Source organism: Pseudophryne corroboree, chromosome 2, assembly GCF_028390025.1.
Source record: "Pseudophryne corroboree isolate aPseCor3 chromosome 2, aPseCor3.hap2, whole genome shotgun sequence".
In the NCBI taxonomy this organism is placed as follows: domain Eukaryota; kingdom Metazoa; phylum Chordata; class Amphibia; order Anura; family Myobatrachidae; genus Pseudophryne; species Pseudophryne corroboree.
The window spans coordinates 915,899,835-915,921,166 of record NC_086445.1 but is presented as its reverse complement, the minus strand read 5'-3'; the positions used below and the strand labels follow the sequence as shown (position 1 = coordinate 915,921,166).

Sequence of the window (21,332 nt, the reverse complement as noted above, 5' to 3'; positions counted from 1 at the left end):
GTATAACTTACAGTATAAGCATCTTCTTTGTACTAATGCAATCATCTTTATAGATAAAATTTACCAGAGTTGCAGGGCTCATTCAAATGCAGGGATAGAGATGAAGCAGCAGCAGCTCAGCCTCATCTCTCACACTGTCGGACTCTGCCTGTACAGATGGGAGGGGCTACACAGCGGCCAATCAGACCGCATAGAACAGAGAAATGTGAGGCATGCCTCACCGTGGGGGCGTTTGTGATCTCTGATGGACTGCTCAGATTGGTCATGTGACCAATCCAGGAAGTGAAGTAAGGCAGACATTGGAGCTGAGCTTCTTGGCAGGGGAGGAGGGAAGTGGCAGCAGCAGCCACCCGTGCACAGTGACTGGGGTGAGTAGCTGCCAGAACCAGGAGTGTGTGTGTGTGTGTGTGTGTGTGTGTGTGTGTGTGTGTGTGTGTGTGTGTGTGTGTGTGTGTGTGTGTGTGTGTGTGTAAAATTTGTAGTGAGTGTGTGGACAGGACTGTGTGTGTGCGTGTAATCTGTAGTGAGTGTGGGGACAGGACTGTGTGTGTAATCTGTAGTGAGTATGGTGACAGGACTGTGTGTGTGTGGCATCTGTAGCGTGTGTGGGGACAGGGTGTGCGTGTGTGTGTGTGTGTGGACAGGAATGTGTGTGTGTGGCATCTGTGGTGAGTGCTACCCCTCCCCGGGTGCTGCTAACTATATAACTGGTGACTGTATTGCCCTGTGTAACCTGCTGCACCAGGTCAGCTGTGTTTCTGCGGGTGAGGAGGCACTGGGGGACACCTCACCCAGAAGTTAGTATGCACAAGTTTAGTGTGACGTGGCTATTACTGTATGCATGTTCTCCCTGTGTTTGCATGGATGTAGTGCAGGGAAATAAGAGTTACATTGTGTAGGGGGTGAGACAGGCTCCTGGAACTGAGAGCCTCTACCATTTGTGCCTCCCCAGCCTCTGACCTCACCGCACGTCACTGCAGCATATACTTCTATTTGTAGAGTATCGTGTTCATCCATATTGCATAAGTTTAACGTTTGTGCCATCTCTTTGCCAGACAGTATTTGACCTGCTAAGATCTCTACTTCATGTTACACCCCCTCTTCATGATCTAGCCTAAATGGTATAGCCACAGGCAGACACTGACAGCACGGACTATCCACGGCTCAGAACAGGTGGTTAAATCAAATGTTAATTAAGTCACCTGTGGCCAAACATGGATAAACTTAAAACCTGGACCGTTGAAGTGTTTCGAGGACCGCGTTTGAGAACCTTTGCTATAGTTTAAACTAGACAGGATGAAGTGGACAGTATATGATACCTTATGTGACTATCTTAAGACGGGATAGAAATGCTGTCTTCTTTTACTGATGAGTGCTGTGTGGTGCTGTCACTGTAAAGAGTCATGCTAATGACTATACCAGTATTTAATGGGTAATACTTAGGCTTGCTATAATATCCCTTTCACGCCTGCATTTCTTCTGGTTTTAATCAGCCACAGAACCCTGTGTAAATCATAGGTGTCACGGATTAAAGGGATATTATGGCAAGCCTAATAATACTACTATTTGGGTATGCCACTTATTCACATGTAGGATTAAATCCATTTAGAAGGACTCATTTTGCACCATTACAAAACAGTGCTGCTCTGCTGGTGGTGAGGGGGCACATGTAAAATGAGTGGGGGCTAGTTCCAGCTCAGCGCTAACTAACTGTGTAAAAATAAGGCTGTGAGTGTTGTGCCTGTATGGGGAAAGAAGTACATTGCATTTGCACACCTTGGATTGCAGCATTTTTTTTCAAATGCAAATCATTCCCGATAATGGCTACCGTCATGTGAAAATGGTGGTATCCTACGGGCTACTTACCACATTTGTAGCCGGCAGGGGGCTAACCCGTAACACCCGGCAAAGTGGCACATCACAGGGACAGGTTCTGTCCCTGACTGTGCCCAAATGATATAGTCCGCTGATATGATCACATATTGCAATGCAATCCTGGGCACTAATATCACACCCAGATCATATTGAATTTGCGATCAATTTTGGATGTGCCCCAATATCGCTACACTTTATCTCTCTCCATGCTTTGATAAATACCCCCTTAACTGGGTTCCTTTTAATGAAGCTCAGACTACGGAACTGCCCTGTAACATTGGATGTCCCAGATGGTGAAAAGGCAGCAGGACAGCATCTCTTATAAATATAGCTGCATCAAGGTGCCATGAATAACATGGTGTAATTCACTTTGTACTTCACACTTAACTGGTTTCTTCTTGGTCCAATATAAGATTTAAAACACATTACACAGCAAAATGGTCGGTAGGATATGTATTCCACTCCGTTACCCCAAAACAGTATGTACAATGTTTATTAAATCAGTAAAAAATAAAAAAAAAAATTGCATGTGAGAAAAAAGTGCAGTCAAATATATGGCAATGTTAGAAAACCCTACATTAGACCACTGTTATAGTCTTGTAATGTATACACCGCAATAGCTTTGCCGTCATACTATGGGTAATTACATTGGTACAAACATTACTTCTGAAAGACACAGTGGCATAGCCTTGCCCAGTATCTGCACCAGTCTTGTTTTTATGCCTGACCAGAAATAGCTAGTCTTACATTATTGCAGCATGCTGCTTCTATTGGGAGGGCTGTGATTGTGAGAACCCTCGCGCTTTTAACAATGAGAGACTGTATAACTTTCCTGAATTGCAGTAAAATGTAGAAATGAAATCTACAACAGCAATAAAAGTGAAGCCGGAAAAGACCATGTGCGCACTATTGCAATAAAATGTACAGTGTTATATGAGCTCTAGCTAATAACGGAACAAAATGTGGACTTTAATGGGTCGTAACAGGGGGCTCTCATTAATTGATTTATTAAATAATTTTTAATACCCTGATCCCCACACTAGTAACAGATTTATTCTCTCATACGCCACGCCTACCATTTTCTTGTTTCACCAGGGTCTGAGATATTTGGGTACGGCAGGGTTGTGCTACTGTAAATGTCTATCAACAGGCAAGAGAGATTCTGCCCTCGCAATGACAGAGAGATGACATCTAGCTTCTGATTGGATGATGTCATTTGTAGCATTATCTGTCTAGGCTCATATACAGAAGAGTAACATCAGAGATAGACAGTGGTAATAAATATTAGAGCCATGTGGAATTGAGGCAATTGTATTCAATTAGCGTCAAAATTGCATTTTTGCTGTAAAAATCACGAATGTACCGCGAATCACAGCAAATTTGTGAAAGCGCCTATTCAGTTGTCGCAAAAGATCTTTTTCCCTGTCATTTTAATGTAAATTTCATCTCACCAACTCCGAACAGTTGATAAACTTTGGGAAAATCCCTATTTGAAGTTAAAAATTACGGTATTTGGTTCCGAACCCCTAGGACACCCCCTCAATGAATAATTAGGCACTTAAAAGTTTTTAATTATTTTTAATTGGTTAATAATGTCATTTTTGGGGTGAAAAAATACAAAATGATGGAAATTGGGGCGCTTTATGAGTGGAACAAGTGTTTAGACTTGCAGGTGGGAGTAATCAGTCTGTTTCCACTTTTTTTTTAAGTCCCCTAAAATGACCAAATATATACTTATACCCATTTTTATGTACCCCAAGTTTAATTTTAGCACTTATTTTGCTGATAAAAATTGCTTTCTGTCATTTTTTTTTTTACATTTAAAAAATGCGTATAACAGCCATTTGACCCAATTTAAGTACCAGAATATATATAACCAATAATAACCTTTTTATACTGTTATCCAATGTTTAGCATTTTTGGGGTTACAGACGGATAAACCCATTTTTCACTTTTCATTTTCAGCACCAATTTTTGCAGCAATCTTGTTTTTGCTAATTTGCATTTGAATAGGGTGAATCGCAGGAGTGCGCATACCCACAAAAAGTACATTTTCTCTGCAAAATAGACACAAAAACTGCGATTGTGGTAAATTTTCGCCACTGATTGAACACCCCTCAATGTGTTTTATGGTAGGGATCCTTAATGTGCTAGTATGTGAGCGGGGGACGGGTTTTTATTAAAAAAAAAAAAAAAAGTAATGCTTCAGGAACCACGGTAGTAATGGTGGCCTGCATTCTCATGAGCATTGGCAATCAAGGATTGCTTCCTAGATGATGGGTTCCCTTTAACATGCAAAATACCTTTAATAATAATGTAAGAGGTGGGGTAAGGGCAGATCAAACACAGAATAATGCTATGTTTATAACATTGCTGACATGAAACCACTAGAAATGAATGATCTTTTAAGCAGTTTTGGGTGTTTGTGTGTTGGGGGGGTTGAATCAATTTATATTCTTTCCCTCTTCAAATTCTCCCATCATCTAGTGTACTAGTATGTGACAGGTCTGCATGGACACATCACACAATCATTTGGTATGTTTAGTACAAATAAAAAGATATATATAATGGGGCAAATGTGTTAACCTGGAGAAGGCATAAGGAAGTGATAAATGCACCAGCCAATCCGCTCCAATATGTAAATTAAGAGAAGCTGATTGGCTGGTGCATTTATCACTGGTTTATCATTTCCTTGTGCCTTCTCCAGGTTAATACATCTGCCCCATAAAGTCTTAAAATAAATAGAAAATGGACATAAATCCAAATGTTTGATATGTTGTAGAGTGAATTACTCCTTAAATGTCCACTGGTTCTGGCTAATATTTTTCAGAAGCCACTTACACTCCCATATTTCTGTGAAAGTTTGTTTTACTTACAAAGTCACTGACTTTAATCAACCAATAATCTGCATTAGTAACTGTAATCAGTTCTTCCTTACACGCATGATCATTGCAGCTCTTGGTTGAGATGCTGTGATTATAGGACTAATGTTGGTCAACGTATAATATTTATTATTTTCACATATGATTGCATAAATTGCTCACATCTAGGTTTTTGTTCCATAAAAGAAAAACAATTTATAAATAAGCCTTATTAGACACAGACTAGGCTGAAATTATTATGCAAGTACTTTATTAAGAAAAAAACCTATGAAGCTGCAGTAAGCTAGCTCCCCTTTGGCGATTACATTCAGAACTTCATTAGCTCTCTTTTGAATATTGATGTTATGCATATTTTCTCCTTTCTCTTTCCCTTCTGTGACCTGTCACCCAAATGAATGTGCCAGCTATCACATGGTACACTGCTACCTCCTGAAGGCACCCTCGTGCTCCTCTTATTTACAATATCCCTTCCAGAAATTGGCGCACAAATTAAATGGAGTTTATGAGTATAATCCGGGATTCCGCTGAATCCATTTGGTAAATCTGGGAACCCTAGGCCTCATTTCAAAATATCCCAATACCCTGTTTGTGTATCAAGTGGGTGATTGCCCTTCTTTTGCAGTTTTCCACTCCCAATTAGCTTCACTCTCAAGCCGCATACACTTTTTCTTCTTTCCCCTGTCTGTCACCCATTATAGGTGGCCTGTCACCCTGCCGTTGTCTAGCCATTCCTGTGCCTAGTTATATTGGGAAAATCTACTCTGCTTCTTTTGCTTATTGCGGCTACTGTACATGTTTAATTCCATGTTCAATTCTCTATATATTTTATATATTTATATAAAATATATAGATGTACTCATCTCTTATTGTACTAAAGCTGAATTTTAATAAACATCTGTTTAAAAGAACAAAAACCTTTCTATACATTGGCATTAACGTATTAATAATTATCCGAGTAATGGTTGAATTTTTGTGGAGCATATGATATTGGTCAGAAGGCCCTGTATGCTTCCCTGGTCTGTATATAGTTGTTTACACCCACAGTAGTGACTTTTAGGCTGTTCTTTAACACTTTATGGGGTATGTTCAATTGAAGTCAGATCTATTCCGACATTCATTTGTCGAAATGGATCCGACCTGGGCTATACAATGGACATTTCAATTCGACTTTTAAAAAAAGTCGAATTGAGATGTGGGAGGGGAGATGGGGGAGATAGCCGCTGCTGTAGCGCTGCTCTCCTCCGTCTGCCCGCGGCTCTCCCCCATCTGCCCTCCCAGTCCCTCCTTTCTCAGCCGCCCTCCCTCTCACAGCCGCCGCTCCCCGTCTCCCCCTCTCTCACAGCAGCAAGCAAGGTCTCGTTTGCTGGAGCCAGGTGGATGCTGCTGTGAGCGGCGGCTGTGACATCCTCCAGCGCTGCTCTCCCCGTCCCCGCCTCGGCTCTCCCCATCTCACTCGACTTTTTTTTTAAAGTCGAACTGAGATGGTCGAAAAGGGGGCCAAAACAGACAGTTCTCGACACAACCGTTTTTGACACAAGCATGTGGATCGGCAGCTATTCCACCGATCCACGTGTTTTTCGACCAATCGAATTCATCGACTTGTCGAAAAATTTGGGGTTATATTGAATATGTCGAATCACGATTCGACCTTAAAAAGTCGAAAACTGACGTCTTTTCGACAGACGGCAGCTTTCTACTTCAGTTGAAAATACCCCTATATCTAGTATAGTTGCAGTTCTCTCCTTGTAATTAGGTATTTGTTTAAGAACCAGTGTCCTTTCATAGCAGTCCTGTGGCTCTCCAGATGTTATGAAACGTCAAACCCCATCAAATAACTTGCAGGGTTTGCTGGGACCTGTAGTTTTACAACACTTGAAGAGTCACAAGCTGCCTTTTTCCTTTCCCTATGTGGTCCCCTGACCTTAATTGTGCTTCATATCTCTTGCACACTCCATGTTGGTATACCATTTATTAGTTATTGGTATTACTTAGTGAAACAAATGCTTTTTGTTAGCCAAGAGCCCTTTGGATTAACAAGTAACATCACGCAGCCCACACGCAGTCTACACATTAACCATTGATGGTGTAGTATTAAATGCAGGAAAGATTCAGAGGGTTAACGAAACACTTGGCCCTCATTACTTCTGCCTCTGCTCAGTGTTTTCCTTTCTCATTATCTATTCTCCCCCCTCCTCCCTCTCCAGATTATTGCTGCGGATTGTAAGCGGGTCACAGTGCTGAAATATTTCCTGGAAGCACTGTGTGGACAAGAAGAGCCTCTGCTGGCATTCAAGGGTGGAAAGTATGTGTCAGTGGCACCCGTCCCAGACGCCATAGGAAAGGAAACAGGAAGCCCGGAGGGAAACAAACTGGAAGATCAGGTATTGGTTAAAAAGTGGGGGAGACTGGGGGTTTACCCACTGAGCCAGTGGTAAGATATACACGCAACCCAGAAAAGACAATAAATCTGAGATTCCTTCTATTATTTCTTGAGACGGTTGGATTTTTAAGTGATGTGCCAAGTATGTGTAGCCTTAGTCCCTCTGTGCCAGTCGCTCCGTCTGTGCAGACGTGCCACCCCCCATTATGCCGATCTGCATTCTTTCTTGTATCATCTCAATGTGTATTTTCAAGTGTCCCTGCCCCTACACTACATCCATCATCTCTGCTATTATTTTAATTTCAAGGCTTTTTTTTTTTTTTTTCTTAAATAATAATGTGTTGCAGCCGAGACAGGGGAGAATGAGGAGGAGAGGAGGGGGTGCTGAGTTCAGATTGGGGATAAAGTTTGTGGGTGTACATCTTGGTGCTGCTCACAGGGTGAAGTCTATTTGACACGTACAGGAAGAGCTGACAGCACCCATCCCACTACCCCCTCCACTGAACCCAATCTGCCCCTCACATCCTGATCTGATTAAGGCGTTTGAGGGAGAAACTCCGCTCTGCCTCCCATGTACTTGTTCACATCTAGCAATATACCGATCGCGCTGCAGCCACATGTAATCACTGATATCCAGTCTTATTGTATTATACATATTCCAGTCCTACTGCGGAAAATGCTGTTTATATGGTAATGTCTGGTCAGCACTTTACAGAAAGACACGTATAAAATACACAAGCATTACGGCTACATTGGCGTTCATTTTACTACCCAGTAACCATTGCAAGTATCCACCGGATCCAGCGCAAGGGCAGCCGTGTAATGTGTGTTTCATCCATAGTTGGTTTTCAGTTAAACCTACTTTTAATTGTTCTAAGCACATGACTTCTATCTCTTAACCATCAAATAAAATCATTACCTAAAATGGAGGCAGGCATCCAGTGGCTACAATTTCCAGCATGCCCTGGCTGCAACCTCAGTTTAAGTGCGGAAGAAAGAAATGCCTGACCTTGTTTTTCAAGCATGTGTAGATGTTAAATGTATATGGAGGTTTCAGTCAAAGCACAAATTGTGTGACAGACCTATCGCCCTCTCTCACTTGTATGCATTAACAAAAAGAGTTAAAAGTGAAATAGCTCTGAATGGTACATATGTGTTAATTGTCAGATATTTCATTCTAGACCGATTAAAGTGAGGTGTGATTGCTGTTAAAACTACACTGCCACCTAGGAATAATTTTTCTTAAAGTGCTCCCTAACCAGAGGCCCATTTTTCCCAGGGCTCTGCAGAACCGCCTCGTTTATTTATTTTTAAAATGGCTGCGGAGGACGTGTGTGGGATTTGTAGCTTGTGATTGGCTCTTCCATTACACATCCCCAGGTTTTCATCTGAAATAATTAAGTGGTTGTGATATGATCCTATCAAATTAATGAGACACCACCAAAGTCTCCACTACGAAATAAGGTCAGCAATTTTGTCACCAATAAAAACTCTGCAGTAGACACAGCAAACTTCACGTTACGTCACTTTACACCGGCAAACAATAGACTTATTTCCACATAAATGTAAAATGAGTTCTTCAGCTTGAGCAATATACAGTAAGGATAAAATGCGTCTGCACATAATGCACCGCAGTAAAATTATTATTTTATTTTTTTATTTTAGTAAATGCATTTCACTGGTACCGGTTACAAAAATAATTCCAAGATGGACCCCACTGCATGTCCGTCTCTGCATAACTACATCCTATCCTATATAGTTCTAATCCCAAGCAGTTGTTTAATGGACAGAATTCTCTCACGAGCTAGCCCTCAGACGCGTTGAACTTGTGACCTGCTGCTGACACTGGGGTGTCCCCTCCTCCTTTCACTCGCAAATATTAGTCGTTAATGCCCTTAGTCATTTGGTAAGTGAGAAGTTCCCCTTTGGTTAGGGGGCGGGACCCGGGCACCCAGCATCTCACGAAAGCTGAACACACAATCTGCATACCCTTTTGACTAGCAATTGACCTCTCACAAATTAACCAGGAGCCACATTTAACTCCTGATCTCAACAGACTCTCACCACATAAGCTGAAACACCTCTTTCTAAACCTCCGCTGGTGATGAGCAGCCCTTAGACGAGGAAGTGAGACTGAGCTGTGTGTGAGCAGGCTGCCTTCCTCCTTCCCAGGATGAACTTGGGGAAGGGGATAGCCATGGACTGTCATTTGCACGAGCTGCCTTTATTATTGAGGCTTGTCCCCAGATCCCTATTTAGAAGTGTTCCTGTCCCTGTGACTGATCCCTTCACTATAGTACATGGTATCCAGTCTTTCGGTAAACAGCACTTAGGTCGACACTCATTAGGTTAGACCACTATTGGTTGACATGCATGAGGTTGACATGGTCACTAGGTCGACACATGAAAAGGTCAACATGAGATTTTCACATTTATTTAATTTTTTTTTTACTTTTTCATATTTTATGATCCACGTGGACTACGATTGGGAATAGTAACCTGTGTCAAGCGCAGCGAGGCACCTTGTCCGAAGCATGGGGAGTGAAGCGAGCCATGCGAGGGGACACGGTGCACTAATTGGGGATCCCGGTCACTTTATGAAAAAGACACCAACATTATAAAAAAAAACTCATGTCGACCTTTTCTCTTGTCAACTCTTTGCATGTCGACCTAACAACCGTGTCAACCCAGTCACTGTCGACCAATAGTGGTCGACCTAGTTACTGTCGACCCAACGAACTACACCCATAGTACATGAAAAACTGTTTATTTCACTCGTATAGCCAGAAGGCAGGATGTACGGATGTTTGAAAGTACAGGTGGGAGGGAGTGGTAGAGTAAGAGGAGGGTGCCCAGTCGTTCACCAACATGGAGACTCGCTAGCACCCTTTGCTCAAATCCCTGTGCCAGCTCCTTTTGACCTAGGACCTGTCGCTTTAGAGGTTTTCTGTAGAAGTGGCATATTTTAAAAGGGATCCGGTCTTTAGGTCGACGGGGTCTGTAGGTCGACATGAGTTTTTCACAATTTTTTTTTCCAACCTTTTCATACTTGATGATCCACGTGGACTACAATTGGGAACGGTAACCTGTGGCGAGCGCAGCAGTAGCGGAGCGAGGCACCTTGCCCGAAGCATCGCGAGCGAAGTGGTGCACTAATTGGGGTTCCCGGTCACTCTACAAAGAAATCGACACAAAAAACCCCATAACAAACTCATGTCGACCTTTTGACCTGTCGACCTAGAACATGTTGACCTAGAGACCCTGTCGACCTAGTTACTGTCGATTTTAATAGTGGTCGACCTAGTTACTATCTACCTTCCATACCACCCCCATTTTAAGAAAGATTGAAACTTTTTTTTCTCTGACGTCCTAGTGGATGCTGGGAACTCCGTAAGGACCATGGGGAATAGACGGGCTCCGTAGGAGACTGGGCACTCAAAGAAAGAATTAGGACTACTGGTGTGCACTGGCTCCTCCCTCTATGCCCCTCCTCCAGACCTCAGTTAGAATCTGTGCCCGGCTCGAGCTGGTTGCACACTAGGGGCTCTCCTGAGCTCTTAGTAAAGAAAGTATTTATTAGGTTTTTTATTTTCAGTGAGATCTGCTGGCAACAGACTCACTGCTACGAGGGACTTAGGGGAGAGAAGCAAACCTACCTGCTTGCAGCTAGCTTGGGCTTCTAGGCTACTGGACACCATTAGCTCCAGAGGGATCGAACACAGGCCCAGCCTCGGTCGTCCGGTCCCGGAGCCGCGCCGCCGTCCCCCTTGCAGAGCCAGAAGCAAGAAGAACGTCCTGGAAATCGGCGGCTGAAGACTCCGGTCTTCATTAAGGTAGCGCACAGCACTGCAGCTGTGCGCCATTGCTCCCCATGCACACCACATACTCCGGTCACTGATGGGTGCAGGGCGCTGGGGGGGGGGCGCCCTGGGCTGCAATTAGATTACCTTAAAATGGCAAAAAACACATAATATAGTCTAATAAACTATATATGTGTAAAAATCCCCTGCCATAATATTAATATAAAGAGCGGGAGAAGCCCGCCGAAAAAGGGGCGGGGCTATCTCCCTCAGCACACTGGCGCCATTTCCTCTTCACAGCTCCGCTGGAAGACAGCTCCCCAGGCTCTCCCCTGCAGTTTCCAGGCTCAATAGGGTAAAAAAGAGAGGGGGGGCACTAAATTTAGGCGCAATACTGTGTATTATAGCTGCTATAGGGAAAATCACTTTGTGTAGTGTAAATCCCTGTTTATATAGCGCTGTGGTGTGTGCTGGCATACTCGCTCTCTGTCTCCCCAAAGGACTTTGTGGGGTACTGTCCTCAGTCAGAGCATTCCCTGTGTGTGTGCGGTGTGTCGGTACGGCTGTGTCGACATGTTTGATGAGGAGGCTTATGTGGAGGCGGAGCAGGTGCCGATAAATGTGATGTCACCCCCTGCGGGGTCGACACCAGAGTGGATGGATATGTGGAAGGTATTAACCGACAGTGTAAACTCCTTACATAAAAGGCTGGATGACGTAACAGCCGTGGGACAGCCGGCTTCTCAGCCCGTGCCTGCCCAGGCGTCTCAAAGGCCATCAGGGGCTCAAAAACGCCCGCTACCTCAGATGGCAGACACAGATGTCGACACGGAGTCTGACTCCAGTGTCGACGACGACGAGACTAATGTACATTCCACTAGGGCTATCCGTTGCATGATTACGGCAATGAAAAATGTGTTGCCCATTTCTGACATTAACCCAAGTACCACTAAAAAGGGAATTATGTTTGGGGAGAAAAAGCAATCAGTGGTTTTTCCCCCTTCAGATGAGTTAAATGAAGGGGTGGTCTTCTGTTTGCCGGCGGTCGGGCTCCCGGCGCTCAGTATACCGGCGCCGGGAGCCCGACAGCCGGCATACCGACACTTATTTTCCCTCGTGGGGGTCCACGACCCCCATAGAGGGAGAATAAAATAGTGTGGCCCGCGCCACCGTGCCCGTAGCGTGGCGAGCGCAGCGAGCCCGCAAGGGGCTCATTTGCGCTCGCCAAGCTGTCGGTAAGCCGGCGGTCGGGCTCCCGGCGCCGGGATGCTGGTCGCCGGGAGCCCGACCGCCGGCCAGCCGTAGTGAACCCAAATGAAGTGTGTGAAGAAGCGTGGGCTTCCCCTGATAAAAAACTAGTGATTTCTAAAAAGTTACTAATGGCGTACCCTTTCCCGCCAGAGGACAGGGTACGTTGGGAGACATCCCCGAGGGTGGATAAAGCGCTCACACGCTTGTCAAAAAAGGTGGCACTACCGTCTCAGGATACGGCCGCCTTAAAGGAGCCTGCGGATAGAAAGCAGGAGGCTATCCTGAAGTCTGTATATACACACTCAGATACTATACTGAGACCTGCTATTGGCCCTCATTCCGAGTTGTTCGCTCGTTCTTTTTCATCGCATCGCAGTGAAAATCCGCTTAGTACGCATGCGCAAAGTTCGCACTGCGACTGCGCCAAGTAACTTTACTATGAAGAAAGTATTTTTACTCACGGCTTTTTCTTCGCTCCGGCGATCGTAATGTGATTGACAGGAAATGGGTGTTACTGGGCGGAAACACGGCGTTTCAAGGGCGTGTGGCTGAAAACGCTACCGTTTCCGGAAAAAACGCAGGAGTGGCCGGAGAAACGGTGGGAGTGCCTGGGCGAACGCTGGGTGTGTTTGTGACGTCAACCAGGAACGACAAGCACTGAACTGATCGCACAGGCAGAGTAAGTCTGGAGCTACTCAGAAACTGCTAAGTAGTTAGTAATCGCAATATTGCGAATACATCGGTCGCAATTTTAAGAAGCTAAGATTCACTCCCAGTAGGCGGCGGCTTAGCGTGTGTAACTCTGCTAAATTCGCCTTGCGACCGATCAACTCGGAATGAGGGCCATTGCTTCAGCATGGATGTGCAGTGCTGCAGCAGCGTGGTCTGATTCCCTATCTGATAATATTGATTCCCTTGACAGGGACACTATATTGCTAACCATAGAGCATATTAAAGACGTGGTCTTATACATGAGAGATGCACAGAGGGATATTTGCCGGCTGGCATCTAGAATAAATGCAATGTCCATTTCTGCCAGGAGAGTATTATGGACTCGGCAGTGGACAGGTGATGCGGATTCTAAAAGGCACATGGAGGTTTTGCCTTACAAGGGTGAGGAATTGTTTGGGGATGGTCTCTCGGACCTCGTTTCCACAGCGACAGCTGGGAAGTCGACATTTTTACCCCAGGTTCCCTCATAGCCAAAGAAAGCACCGTATTATCAGGTACAGTCCTTTCGGCCCCAGAAAGGCAAGCGGGTTAAAGGCGCATCCTTTCTGCCCAGAGGCAGGGGTAGAGGGAAAAAGCTGCACCATACAGCCAGTTCCCAAGAACAGAAATCCTCCCCTGCTTCCACTAAATCCACCGCATGACGCTGGGGCTCCACTGGTGGAGCCAGGTGCGGTGGGGGCCCGTCTCCGGAACTTCAGCGACCGGTGGGTTCGCTCACAGGTGGATCCCTGGGTTCTACAAGTGGTATCTCAGGGATACAAGCTGGAATTCGAGACGTCTCCCCGTCGCCGTTACCTCAAATCAGCCTTGCCAGCTACTCCCCCGGACAGGGAGGTAGTGCTGGCGGCAATTCACAAGCTGTTCCTCCAGCAGGTGATAATAAAAGTTCCCCTCCTTCAACAGGGACAGGGTTACTATTCCACAATGTTTGTGGTACCGAAACCAGACGGTTCCGTGAGACCCATTCTAAATTTAAAATCCTTGAACACTTATATAAGAAGGTTCAAGTTCAAAATGGAATCGCTTAGGGCGGTTATTGCAAGCCTGGAAGAAGGGGATTACATGGTATCACTGGACATCAAGGATGCGTACCTGCATGTCCCCATTTACCCACCTCACCAGGTGTACCTCCGTTTTGTGGTACAAGACTGCCATTACCAATTCCAGACATTGCCGTTTGGTCTGTCCACGGCACCGAGGGTATTTACCAAGGTATTGGCCAAAATGATGATACTCCTTCGAAAGAAGGGAGTTATAATTATCCCATACTTGGATGATCTCCTTATAAAGGCGAGGTCCAGGGAGCAGTTGTTGGTCGGAGTAGCACTATCTCAGGAAGTGCTACAACAGCACGGCTGGATTCTGAATATTCCAAAGTCGCAGCTGGTTCCTACGACGCGTCTGCTGTTCCTGGGTATGATTCTGGACACGGAACAGAAGAAGGTGTTTCTCCCGGAGGAGAAGGCCAAGGAGTTGTCATCTCTGGTCAGAGACCTCCTGAAACCAAAACAGGTGTCGGTGCATCACTGCACGCGAGTCCTGGGAAAGATGGTAGCTTCTTACGAAGCAATTCCATTCGGCAGGTTCCATGCAAGGATCTTTCAGTGGGATCTGTTAGAAAAGTGGTCCGGATCGTATCTTCAGATGCATCGGCTGATAACCCTGTCCCCGAGGGCCAGGGTGTCTCTGCTGTGGTGGCTGCAGAGTGCTCATCTTCTAGAGGGCTGCAGATTCGGCATACAGGACTGGGTCCTGGTGACCACGGATGCAAGCCTCCGAGGTTGGGGGGCAGTCACGCAGGGAAGAAACTTCCAAGGACAATGGTCGAGTCAGGAGGCTTCCCTACACATAAATATTCTGGAACTAAGCCCTAAGTCAGGCAAGACCCCTGCTTCAAAACCAGCCGGTGCTGATTCAGTCAGACAACATCACGGCGGTCGCCCATGTAAACCGACAGGGCGGCACAAGAAGCAGGATGGCGATGGCAGAAGCCACAAGGATTCTCCGATGGGCGGAAAATCACGTGATAGCACTGTCAGCAGTGTTCATTCCGGGAGTGGACAACTGGGAAGCAGACTTCCTCAGCAGGCACGACCTCCACCCGGGAGAGTGGGGACTTCATCCAGAAGTCTTCCAACTGATTGTAAACCGTTGGGAAAGGCCACAGGTGGACATGATGGCGTCCCGCCTAAACAAAAAGCTAAAAAGATATTGCGCCAGGTCAAGGGACCCTCAGGCGATAGCTATGGACGCTCTAGTGACACCGTGGGTGTACCAGTCGGTTTATGTGTTCCCTCCTCTTCCTCTCATACCAAAGGTGCTGAGGATAATAAGAAAGAGAGGAGTAAGAACTATACTCATCGTTCCGGATTGGCCAAGAAGGACTTGGTACCCGGAACTGCAAGAAATGATCTCAGAGGACCCTTGGCCTCTGCCTCTTAGACAGCACCTGCTACAGCAGGGGCCCTGTCTGTTCCAAGACTTACCGCGGCTGCGTTTGACGGCATGGCGGTTGAACGCCGGATCCTGATGGAAAAGGGCATTCCGGTTGAAGTCATTCCTACGCTGATAAAAGCTAGGAAAGATGTGACAGCAAAGCATTATCACCGCATATGGCGAAAATATGTTTGCTGGTGTGAGGCTATGAAGGCCCCACAGAAGAATTTCAGCTGGGTCGATTTCTGCACTTCCTACAGTCAGGAGTGACTATGGGCCTAAAATTGGGTTCCATTAAAGTCCAGATTTCGGCCCTGTCTATTTTCTTTCAAAAAGAACTGGCTTCACTGCCTGAAGTTCAGACGTTTGTTAAGGGAGTGCTGCATATTCAGCCCCCTTTTGTGCCCCCAGTGGCACCTTGGGATCTCAACGTTTTGTTGGATTTCCTAAAATCACATTGGTTTGAGCCACTTCAGACCGTGGAATTAAAATATCTCACGTGGAAAGTGGTCATGCTTTTGGCCTTGGCTTCGGCTAGGCGGGTGTCAGAATTGGCGGTTTTGTCCTGTAAAAGCCCCTATCTGATCTTCCATATGGACAGAGCAGAATTGTGGACGCGTCCCCAATTCCTCCCTAAGGTGGTATCAGCGTTTCATTTGAACCAACCTATTGTGGTGCCTGCGGCTACTCAGGACTTGGAGGCCTCCAAGTTGCTGGACGTAGTCCGGGCCCTGAAAATCTATGTTTCCAGGACGGCTAGAGTCAGAAAGACTGACTCGCTGTTTATCCTGTATGCACCCAACAAGCTGGGTGCTCCTGCTTCTAAGCAGACTATTGCTCGCTGGATCTGCTCCACGATTCAACTTGCACATTCTGCGGCTGGACTGCCGCATCCTAAATCAGTAAAGGCCCATTCCACGAGGAAAGTGGGCTCTTCTTGGGCGGCTGCCCGAGGGGTCTCGGCTTTACAACTTTGCCGAGCTGCTACCTGGTCGGGATCAAACACGTTTGCAAAATTATACAAGTTTGATACCCTGGCTGAGGAGGACCTTGAGTTTGCTCATTCGGTGCTGCAGAGTCATCCGCACTCTCCCGCCCGTTTGGGAGCTTTGGTATAATCCCCATGGTCCTTACGGAGTCCCCAGCATCCACTAGGACGTCAGAGAAAATAAGAATTTACTCACCGGTAATTCTATTTCTCGTAGTCCGTAGTGGATGCTGGGCACCCATCCCAAGTGCGGATTGTCTGCAATACTTGTATATAGTTATTGCCTAACTAAAGGGTTATTGTTATGAGCCATCTGTTCGTGAGGCTCAGTTGTTATTCATACTGTTAACTGGGTATAGTATCACGAGTTGTACGGTGTGATTGGTGTGGCTGGTATGAGTCTTACCCGGGATTCCAAATCCTTTCCTTATTGTGTCAGCTCTTCCGGGCACAGTTTCCCTAACTGAGGTCTGGAGGAGGGGCATAGAGGGAGGAGCCAGTGCACACCAGTAGTCCTAATTCTTTCTTAGAGTGCCCAGTCTCCTGCGGAGCCCGTCTATTCCCCATGGTCCTTACGGAGTTCCCAGCATCCACTACGGACTACAAGAAATAGAATTACCGGTGAGTAAATTCTTATTTTTTTTTATACTGTGACTCGATCATTTTGCGCCATGTTTATTAACATGTATTTATGACACATATTACGCAGCACTTTGTAGAGCACATTTAGACATTCATATCAGTCTTACGCAACTTTTTTTTTAAAGGGGCAATCACAAGGCAAAATCATGTCTTGTAAGTGATTGCCCCTTTAAAAAAAATGTCTGAGATTGTCCAGCATCCCGCACCTCCAGAGATCTCTGACCGTATTACATCTCGCCCATTGTCCCTGATAAATTACAGAATTCTTTCAGTAGAGCAGAGTAGTTTTCATGGAATTGCAGCTCACCCTAACTGTTTATAAAACTGTTTTAAACCAGGATGATGTAGTAATTGAAGAGTACGCTGAAGATTCAGAGAGTGAAAGCAGCGGAGCAGAGCATGACTTCCGGGAGCTACGGGCCAAGAAGCAAGCACTGGCAAGGAAGGTGGAGGAGCAGAAACGTCGGCAACAGAAGATTCAGGTAACCCCTGTGCTGAGTGTAGTGGTGGAGGAATGTATTTATCTCTAGAAATGGATAAACCTCTTGGAGAAAACAGTCGCCATCCTAACAGTATCAGGACATTTGCGTTGGTGCTTTCTAGATATGTACTTCACTAATTACCCGGGTCCAGGCTTGTTGAAGGGGCCCGGGTCAGTGTGCCCTATCACCCACAGCAGCCTCTTTCCCCAGACCAGCACATGCTTCTGTGTAGATACAGAGAATAATATTATATACCAGCGCCGGCTGTTTGAAATCAATCATATTAAAAAATAGTAGAAAACTATTCACAAGACGGTAGGTATTAAAATTTGCATAATGAATTTAATATACAAAACAATTAAATATTGTCCCAGTGCTAATAAGCATATTGAAGGATTACACATTCATTGAGTAGGAAGCTGTGTTGTTTGAACCAGCGAAACGCGTTGAGCCTGGACGACACAGACATTACAATTTTTACTCTCATCATCTTTCTACCCTGGTATTTATTGGACTGCCATATTCTTTGGACTAATTAACCATCCCAGAGTAACAGACTCCTAAACCCAGCTTCTGCACATTGCTGGATAAGATTGGGGACTTCACCTGGTTCTGATCGGCTACATATCAGTACCGTTGATAACTTCATGTGGATAGGATTCCAGAGAATGTCCTAGCCAGGGTATGATATTGCTCTAAAAAGAGTCAAATGAATGTGTCATCCTTCAATATGCTAATTAGCACTGTGACAATATTTAATTGTTTTATTTGATTTGTATATTAAATTCATTATGCAAATTGTAATACCTACCGTCTTGTGAATAGTTTTCTACTATTTTTTTAATGTGATTTCAAACAGCCAGCGCTGGTATATAATATTATTCTCTGTATCTATACTAGTAGGGGAGTTAACCAATCCCCATACCAGCTGCTATTGAAAGTGCACTCATCTGTGTTTTATTTTACATGCTGCTGTGTGCTGGGCTGCAGTAGGTCTCCTCTGCCTGCATCTGACCCTTGGTGAGGGGCACACGGCGCTCCCTTGTGTTAGTCGGCAGCACATAAAAACTATTTCTGCAGCAGGGTACACTGGTATTCAACAGGGAATAACATCGGTGTGTAGAGTTGGATCTTGATCCGAGGCACCAACAGGCTAAAGCTTTGACTGTTCCCAGGATGCACTGCACCGCCTCCTCTATAGCCCCGCCTCCAAGCACTGGAGCTCAGTTTGGAAGTTGGTGCCTGCAGTGCAGGTCACTAACAGGGGGGGCAGCGCTAGGCAGCCCTAATAGCGTTTTTAGAAGAAAGAAGACTTCAAGGGCCGCAGCACAGGCACTAGATGCTGTGTATGTCATGTTTACATTCTGTGCTGCGGCTCCATCACTTCCCCCAGCAGCATTGCATACTCCCGCGCCCTGGTTGCCTGGTACTTACAGCGCAGGCGCTCCGGTCTCATCAGGCACACCACCGCTGCTGCTCTCCTGGATCGCGTGGCCGCACTTCAGGGAGGAGGTAAGAGGGTCCCCCAGGTGGGACCCGCCGAAATCGCGATCCGGTCGCGGTCCCAGGATACGGACCACGCCGCTGGCATGGACACTGTGGCCGTGCAGGGACCCCACTATATCCACCAGGGCAGGGAGCAGGGCCGTCTTTTCATATGGGCTCAATGGGCTCTTTCCTAAGGGCCCCAGGAGTATACAGACCCTAGGCTGATAGCTGAGGGTCTCCTCTTTCCAGGGGTACCAGATTTTTGAAAATCGTCCCTGGGGAACCGGAGATATCCGACTTGAAAGCGCTGGTCCCCATCCAAGCCTGTTAATTGCTCTTCCCAGCCAGATATCTCAGGTTCTGTCTGACTTGGAGTTTTTCTGAGGGTATATTCCAAAAGCTGGGACTCTCCCATCTTGGTGGATACTGACAGCTTTTCTCTACTATGCCCAGAACCAGAGATATCAGCCTTCAAGCAGCTGGTCCCTGTTCCAGCTCCACACGCCTAATATGCAGTTTTATATTTTCATTGGTGAATTGCTCTGGCTCTTGAGCTCTGATCCCCAAGTCCCCAGAACCTCCTGAAAGGTGGGTCTCTCATTTTTTTAATCTCATTAAAACTAAGAAATCTATTTTCAGGAACTTGAGATACCTGCAGTCAAGCAAGCTGCCCTCCCACCAGAAAATTATGAATATTAAGCCAACTCCACTATCCCCCCCTCCCCTACCACCCTGGAAGTCATGTACCTGGGCTTCTTCATTCAGCCCAATGCTTCCTTCTACAGTTTAGCCCCATCTGTGCAGTAAAGGAGTAATTAATGGAAATTACTGCTCCAGGTCCTACATGATGAGCGGCAGACAGAAAAACCCCTACCGCCCGCGAAACATCAAAGCTGGCGCTGATAGCACCTCCTGCCTCTACCACTGGAGGATGGGTAGGGGGCCAAGCGCATTGATGTGCCCAGGGGCCTACATTGCTGTTAAGATGGCACTGGCAGGGAGCACAGGTCAGATTTACTAAAATACGTTTATTATAGGCTCCATAGTACCCGGAGGTGAAGTCCAGCAGAGGGGATAAGGCGCTGACCTGTAGCCCCTCCCCCAGCTCCAGGCACCATCTACAGCAGGTGTTCCTGCCCTGGAGTTGTATTTCTCTCTCTCTCCCTCACTCCCTGTCAGTGTTTGGGCGCCATTTCACATAGCTGCGCTGATCCTGGGACTGCTGGGCACTGTCTCCTCTGTAAAGCCGCCTGTCTCATCAGCACTGTGCATTTACAGGACACTTTAAGTATTCTACATGTCATTTAGACAGCGTTATTTAATAACAAGTGCACTACTATATGAATATTTAGTACAAGTATTCTGTGATATACATCCAGTGTTTACTGTGTATTGTTATATCTGTATACATACATATCTATTTGTAGTATTACTAGTCCAGTGCAGTTTTATTGGTTATATGTAATAATTTCTGCATTGTACCTGTGACTGTGTGTACCTATAGCTGCTGTGTGGTTTCTATTCTGTGTATCACACATATTGCTATCACTATATTCTGTGCCCTGGGGGTCTAAGTGCGTCAGTGTCTCATATACCATATAGTGTTCCACAGGATATACTGTTTTGTATTTTTCACTGTGTGTTTCAGTCATCTCATACCACTTAAATCCTCTGTTTGTGCTCTGCAATTGCAGTCACATATCTTAGGGGTTTTTTGTCAGGTATTGCGTTTGTCTGGCTATATTGTACTGATACGCTCTAAGGCTATATTCCCAATAACGTCTGCTACACAGGGCGGGAAATCCGCAGACGCTCCTGTATCATGCAGTGCTGGCGCCACGGATTTACCTGAGGAAAAAAATTATTTATTTAGTTATTTATTAACAGTTTCTTATATAGCTCAGAATATTCCGTTGCGCTTTACAATTAGAACAACAGTAATAGAACAAAACTGGGTAAAAACAGACCGACATAGAGGTAGGAAGGCCCTGCTCGCAAGCGTACAATCTATGGGGAAATAGGCATTGATACACAAGGATAGATGCTACCTATTGCATAATGGTCCATCAGATTGCTAGGTTCTTAATGGGTTGTATGATGTGATCACCCCGCAATGTTGGCCAAGTGTCAGGAGGGTGTGAGAATAAAGTAAGACAAGATATGTGATGTTATGTGTACTGTACAGAGAGGATGTATTTAGATAGGGAAACACTGACGGTTATGTGGGTGGGTCTGGAATTTGATAGGCTTGTCTGAAGAGGTGAGTTTTCAGGGAACGTTTAAAGGTTTGGAGGCTAGAGGCGAATCTTATTGTGCGTGTGAGGGCATTCCACAGAGTGGGTGAAGCCCGGATAAAGCCCTGTAATTTTGAGTGTG

General features: G+C 45.7%; 1 protein-coding gene across 2 annotated transcripts in view; it reads left to right on the top strand.

Annotated features, from left to right (window-relative positions):
- Nucleotides 1–21,332, top strand: part of SMG6 (SMG6 nonsense mediated mRNA decay factor) — a 547,213-nt gene that overhangs the window by 491,116 nt on the left and 34,765 nt on the right. For both annotated transcript variants that reach the window (XM_063956128.1, XM_063956126.1), the window contains 2 exons: nt 6,962–7,138; nt 17,325–17,468. In XM_063956128.1, coding sequence (XP_063812198.1) covers nt 6,962–7,138; nt 17,325–17,468 — 321 coding nt within the window. The remainder of the gene's footprint in view (nt 1–6,961; nt 7,139–17,324; nt 17,469–21,332) is intronic.